Consider the following 7,204-nt stretch of genomic DNA (forward strand, 5'->3'; position numbering starts at 1 on the left):
GGAGGGCGCGGCGCCGGGTGGTGACCGGGGTGGCCTGTGGGTCCCCGGAAGGATTCCTTGAGGCTCAGGTCTAGAGCCTGTTTGAAGGAAAACACCTGGAAGACACTGGGACAATACAGGAGAAGGTTCCCAGCGTGAAGGAATGAGTGAGAAGCCCACGGATAGAGTTCACCTTGGGCCAATTTGGTCAAAGCTCCTAACCTAGGGCCTCATGGAGATGGAGGATCCCATCTTAATCTTGCTTGTACCCCTAGACTGCTTATCTCAGCTGCCCACAGACATCTTATAGGTACTGTTTGAATAAATGAGTTCGTAAAGAATGATCCTACAGCGCTGGAAAGACTCGTCTGGGTCAACTTTTTGACAATTGTGATCTCTGGGGGGTGGTCCAATTGTACAGCATCTGCCAATAACTACTAGTTTGATAGCATCTTAGCACTGTAAGGAAATATAAGTTGCTTTAAGACTTTTTATTTTTTAATTTCCATTTTCACTTTAGGGTTTTTTTTTTTCTTTTTCCTAGATGCCAGTGCCCAACTCATTCTCATATTTACTCCCAAGGTAATACTTTTGAGTTTCTAAACTAGCCACAATTTTGGTTTCTATAGTTGGCGTTTATAATACATGTGGGCAAAGTGTAAAGCAAGAAAATGAAGGCATGTGAAAGGAAAGTCGATGAAAAAAGTGACCTTTTCACTATGAAATTGCTAATTTTTACATTTATGTTTACTGCTGGATTTTACTATCAAATAACAATGTTTGTGCTTTTTACATTTTACATTTCTAGCTCCTGGGCTTTCACCTTCTGGGAAAACAACAGATTATGCCTTTGAGGTAGATTTCATCAATTCATTCTTTTTTTTTTTTTTTTGAGTTGGAGTCTCACTCTGTCGCCCAGATTGGAGTGCAGTGGCCGCTCCCGGCCACCGCAGCCATTCTTTCTTTTATGAATGACCTGAAAAAATAAAACTAGAGTATTTTGCTAATGAGTTATCTCATTTTAAATCTGTTATTAATTGATGTCTCATAATCTTTGATCTGACTCTATTTAGTAACGTACTTTGTTAGGACAATAGAATACAAATCTTCTAAGAACATGAGTAATGTCTAGAATACTGCCTTCTGTACAACCATTATTTTCCCAGTTCTACAAATTCTTCAACTTATTTATGTTAAACTTTCATTTTTGTAATTATAACAATCCCAAAAGAGGTCAAAGAAATCTGTTGAAGCAAGAGTAAAGGAACAATTAATTCTGGTGCATTTTTATCACATTGTAATTACATAATTACTTGCAATTATTTGTTTAAATCCCTGTCTATGTCTAGTCCAGGAATTATTCATTGAATGTCACCAGGGACCTGACACTTAACTAACAGAAGAGCAGGCCGGGTGAGGCCATGCTGAGTTCACTGAACACAGGCCCCAGCTGAAGGATGTGACTCTGCTTACCCCCACTCATTGCTGCCACCAGGAATGCATTCCCAGTGTTGCCAGATTATTCAGGAGAGCGGGAAATGCAGATGGTCATATTAAATTTTTTTAATCCTGACTTTTAAGTTTTTTGCTGATTCAAAAAAAGATATTTAAACATAACATGAATCAGACAAAACATTTCTTATGACCAAAAGTGGCTTATCATTCTTTTCTCACCTGTAAACATTATGAAGCTATGCACCTCTTATTTCTGGTTGTGTTACCAGAGCCTAACACATGCTTGAAACGTAGCAGACGCTTGGTAGCATTGCCTGGGTGGGAGGATAGATGGATAGTTGGATGAGTAAATGGAGAGAAAAAGTGCACAGAAGAGATTACATTTTAACTGGAGTAAGAAGTTTGAGAGTTAATTTATATATGGAGGTGGGGAAAGTAGACATTTGAAGCTGAGGGGACAATGGAGAGTTTATAAAGTATCTGGGAAAAGATAAGTCATGCAAGAGGCTGGAGCCAAGATTTGTTTAAAGAAATGAGGAGTGTCTGAGACCAGGTGGGAGATGACCTAAAAGACCATACTAAGGAGTACGTATTTTATGCTCTAAGCAATGAGGAACCATTTCAGGTTCTTAGAAATAGGGTAGCCAACTTTCTAAAACACCCTACACCTAAATCTTTTTTTTTTTTTTTTTTAGATGGCTGTTTCAAATATTAGATATGGAGTAGGAGTTACAAAGGAAGTGGGCATGGCAAGTATTTCAGATGTCTACGGTTTCCTGTAAATGTGACATATTGTAAAACAAGTGCTAACAACAATTGAGTCCTTTATTTTTTTAAATGTACAATATAAGTTTGCCAGATGAGTCTATTACAATTCTAGTGCAATCAAACCCAACTTATAATTTTTTTTTGTAGGACCTACAAAACATGGGTGCTAAAAATGTTTGCTTGATGACAGACATGAACCTCTCCCAGCTCCCTCCTGTGCAAGTAGTTATGGATTCCCTAGTGAAGAATGACGTCCCCTTTAAGGTTTATGATAATGTGAGGGTAGAACCAACAGATACAAGGTATTCCTGTGCTGTTGTTATTATTTACTTTAAGCAGAAGCCAACACATATCACTGTTAATTAAAACTTGCATCAGGCCTTATTTAATGGCATGGCAGTTTGTTTCTGAAAAAATAGGACATAATGGTTTTTATTTTCCCTTCTTCAAGCTTCATGGAAGCTATTGAGTTTGCCAAAAAAGGAGCTTTTGATGCCTATGTTGCTGTGGGTGGTGGCTCCACCATAGACACCTGTAAAGCTGCCAATCTGTATGCGTCCAGCCCTCACTCCGATTTCCTAGATTATGTCAACGCCCCCATTGGGAAGGGAAAGCCTGTGTCTGTGCCTCTTAAGCCTCTGATTGCAGGTAAAAGCTGTTTATTTGTTTGTTTGTTTTATTTTGCAATTGACAAAAGGCCTTAAGAAAGATACAAGTCAGTCCTTTCAGTGCATATGCTTCTAAAGCTTTCTGATTCAATCATTTCAAATTAATACCTTGTTTGGAGACCAAGACAGATACCAATTCGCTCATTTTAAAATTCTGATCTTCATTATTGTACAGATAGACACAATTTGAGTCAGTGGTAGGAAAAGTTTGCAGACTTCAGCTATGGGGTCACCATATGGAGGAGGGGGAAGGTCATCATTGACGTATGATTAGATCCTTATGTCAGCCTGTTTGTCCTCTAAACCCCTCTCTGTTTTGTCCCATTTGTCAGCGACTGTGGAGTTTAAGGAGAACACTGGCTGTTATTTTTCTGGTGTTGACTCAACCCTTTCTTCCACACAGCTCTTCAGCTGACCTCAAGCTTTGTCTCTTCCCTGGGACATGTGGCCAGCACGGCCACATCACTCTGGGTGACAGCTGCTCCGTGGCTGCCCAGGACACCGATATAGAACTCCAAATCAGTAAATAACTCATTGTTCCACAGGGAACATTAGGATTTTCTGGTCTTTTCTTCTCTCCCATTTTTATGACTGCTACATGGTACTGTTTAAAGTTTTGTAGCTGAAATGCACTAACTGGGACACATCCTCAGTTTAAAGTTTTGCCCTCTCTTCTGCCCCTCTCCCACCCCTGTTGTGAGCGGGCCTTGTGATGGGATGTGAGTGAGTTGATGGCAGATGAACTGCTTTGATGTGAATGAGGAATCAGCAGGGAGCAGCGTAATTGATGTCTAGCAAATGGAACCCTCCAGTGAAACTGTGTCAGCATCACACAGAGGGGTGATTAGTAAGGTTTAGAAACTTGACAGAGCTACAAAACCACGAGCCCAGCAAAGGCAGAGCGTCCTGTGCTTGCTGCCAAGAGGGAATAAAGATGTCTTTTAGAGACGGCAAATATGAGTTTTGTTTCTCGAGGTGCCGAGCAGCCTGCATTTGAATACCCAGCTGCAGCTGCTTCAACTCTGGTCCCTGAGGAGCCGAGGTTCCCAGAGTTCACTGCTGTTAATACAGACACAGACATCACACATATGTATGATTAACATATATGTAACACAGACATTGACATATATGCATGTTAATACAGATGCAGAAACTACATACATATTAAACACACATGCCTGTTAATACAGACACAGACACCATACATATCAAGCATACATGTTTGTGTAGAAACAAATATGCATATTTAACATGCACATGTTAATGCAGGCACAGAGGTCATGCATGTCAAACATACATATGTTAATGCAGATATGGACATCATACATGTATGTTAACACAGATACAGAGGTCACACATACCTTTTAAATATACATACCTGTTAATACAAACAGATATCTTGCATATTAAGCACACATAAGGATTTATGCAGCCGGTAGTCATAATACATGTTAAACATGCATGTGCATTAATGTGGACATCATACATACATGCAAATCAGACACAGATGTACTACATGTTAGATTTACATGCATGTTAATGGAGATGCAGGCATCATACATGTTGGCCTTACATGCATGTTAATACACATGTATATATCAGACAAGCAAGAGGGTCAGAAAAGCTTTCTGTAACTTTGTTCCTTATTCCTAAGACTGAATTAAACATCTCCAATGATCTTTATTTAGATGGCTTATTAAAATTAATATTATTTTTTCAAGTCCCAACTACCTCAGGAACCGGGAGTGAAACTACTGGGGTTGCCATTTTTGACTATGAATGCTTGAAAGTAAAAACTGGTAAGAATGTTGTTCATAATTTTTTTTAAACTTCTCTCTGTTGCCTTTCAACCCACACTCTTTTTTAAAGATCCATATTTAAAAATCAAGGAGTCATAATACAGTTAGATAAAAGAAATAAGTCCCAATATTCAGTAGCAGTATAGAGTAACTATAGTTAACAACAATATTTTGTATATTTCAAAGTAGCTACAAGAGAGGATTTGAAATGTTACCAACCCATAGAAATGATTCCTACCTGAGGTGATGGATACCCCAGGTACTTGATTTGATCCTTATACATTTTATGCATGTAACACATACTCACATGTACCCCATAAATATGTAAAATACTTTGTATCAATAGGAGAAAAAAGTCAAGGAGTTAAGGAAAGGGTATGTACATATACACATTTTCTTTCTTTTTCCAAGTATATATAGAAATATGAAACAGTCTGATAAACTTCTTTTTGAGAATTACCTGCAAAGGCACATTAAAATACCATCTATTTTAATTGACCATTTTCTACCCAAGTTAGTGACTGCATATCAAGGATAAATGGATATTTCCTTCTCTAACATCTTTTTCACATTCAAAATCAATTTTATTAAGATGTGATTTTTATGTAGTAAAATGCTCACATTTTAAGAATCTGGTATGATGAGTTTTGACAAATATATATGCCCATGTAATCATCACCCCAATCAAGATATAAAACATTCCTTTCACTCTAGAAAGTTCCCTCGTGCTCCATCCTCACCAGTTTCTCCAGTCCTGCTCCCTGGTAACCTCTGTTCTGCTTTCTGTCTTCTTATTCGTTTTTATGCTGTCATCTTCTTTGTCTCTCACTGACTCTTAGCTAATATGGTAGAAATGTTCCTCTCATTGAATCTCATTCAGTATCCTGCTTTCCAGGCCTTTGTGGCAGAATAAACTGACATTCAACTGCACATTTTTTTTAAAGATGGGGTATAATTCAGGTTTAGGAATACAGATGTTCATTATGCAGGTACCCTTCTTGATGAGGTGGGCCCCTCCCTCCCCTGGCAGTTTCCCTCAACTGCCAATCCCACGCCCCCTCGCCTGGCAGTTTCCCACTACTGCCAATCCCTTTCTTTTTTTTCTTTTTTTTTTGAGTTGGAGTCTCACTCTGTCGCCCAGACTGGAGTGCAGTGGCCGCTCCCGGCCACCGCAGCCTCGACCTGCTGGGCTCTGGCGATCCTTCCGCCTCAGCCTTCCAAGTAGCTGGAACTACAGGCGAGTGCTACCACACCCGGCTGATTTTTTGATTTATTGTAGGGATGAGGTCTCGCCAAGTTGCCCAGGTGGGTCTCGAACCCGTGGGCTCAGGCAATACACTCACCTCAGCCTCCCAAGGCGCAGGATTACAGGCTGAGCCACCGAGCCTGGCTGCCAATCCCTTTCTTATAGTATTATGATAATTACTCAAGGTCCGCTTATGAGTGAGAACATATGGTACTCTGTTCTTTGCTTCTGTGATAGATCACTGAGTATGATCGACTCTAAATCCATCCAAGTTGCTGTGAAGTCCACATGTTTGTCCTTCTTTATGACTGCATAATATTCCATTGTGTATATGTGCCACATTTTTTTTTTATCCAGTCCAGTTTCAATGGGCAGCATGGTTGGTTCCATGTTTTTGCTATTGTGAATAGAACTGTAACAAACATGCATGTGCAGGTATCTTTTTGGTAGAATGACTTGAGTTCCTCCAGGTGTATTCCCAATAGGGGGATTGCTAGGTCATGTGGAAGGTCAATTTCTAGTTCTTTCAGAAATCGCCACACTGTCTTCCAAAGAAGTTGCACTAGTTTGCATTCCCACCAGCAGTGTAGAAGCATTCCTTTTCCCGCATCTTCACCAGCATCTGTTGTTGGTTTTATTAATGATGGCCATTCTTACTGGCTTAGGTGGTATCTCAATGTGGTTTTGATTTGCATTTCTCTGGTAATTAGTGAGGCTGAGCACTTTTTCATGTTCTCTTGGCTGCCCATATATCTTTTTTTGAGAAGTGTCTACTCATGTCTTTTGCCCACTTTTTAATGGGTTTTTTTTCTTTTTGGCGCGTTTGAGTTCCTCGTAGATCCTAGATGTTAGGCCTTTGTCAGACATACAGTTGGCAGATATATTTTCCCATTCTGTGGGCTGTCTCTCTGCTCTCTTGATGGTTTATTTTGCTTTGTGGAAGTTCATCAGTTTGATAAGGTTCCAAGTGTCTAACTTATTCCTTAAGGTATTGGCCTTTAGGGTTCTGAATAGGAATTGGTTGCCAGTTCCAATTTCCATAAGGGTGTCTCCTGCATTTTCTAAGATTCTTATAGTTTGAGGTATTATGTTTAGGTCTTTGGTCCATTTAGAGTTAATTTTCATGTGTAGTGATAGGTAAGGGTCCTGTTTCAGTCTTCTGCATGTGATCAGCCAGTTTTCCCAGCACCATTTACTGAATAGGTTCTCCTCTCCCCAGTGGTTGTTGTTGGAGGCTTTGTCAAAGATGAGTTGGTTGAAGAATTGAGGCTTTGCTTCGGGAATCTCTA

At 39.7% G+C, this 7,204-nt stretch overlaps 1 protein-coding gene across 1 annotated transcript in view; it reads left to right on the forward strand.

The window, feature by feature from the left end:
* The first annotated feature begins 529 nt into the window (after nucleotides 1–529).
* ADHFE1 (alcohol dehydrogenase, iron containing 1) overlaps nucleotides 530–7,204 on the forward strand; it is a 29,532-nt gene continuing 22,857 nt past the window's right edge. Inside the window, exons 1-6 of the mRNA XM_008074313.2 lie at nucleotides 530–561; nucleotides 788–834; nucleotides 2,130–2,183; nucleotides 2,350–2,504; nucleotides 2,654–2,850; nucleotides 4,592–4,669. Coding sequence (XP_008072504.1) covers nucleotides 2,130–2,183; nucleotides 2,350–2,504; nucleotides 2,654–2,850; nucleotides 4,592–4,669 — 484 coding nt within the window. The 5' untranslated portion in view covers nucleotides 530–561; nucleotides 788–834. The remainder of the gene's footprint in view (nucleotides 562–787; nucleotides 835–2,129; nucleotides 2,184–2,349; nucleotides 2,505–2,653; nucleotides 2,851–4,591; nucleotides 4,670–7,204) is intronic.

The sequence above is a fragment of the Carlito syrichta genome, unplaced genomic scaffold, assembly GCF_000164805.1.
Source record: "Carlito syrichta isolate Samal-C Ts95f unplaced genomic scaffold, Tarsius_syrichta-2.0.1 Scaffold316389, whole genome shotgun sequence".
In the NCBI taxonomy this organism is placed as follows: Eukaryota; Metazoa; Chordata; class Mammalia; order Primates; family Tarsiidae; genus Carlito; species Carlito syrichta.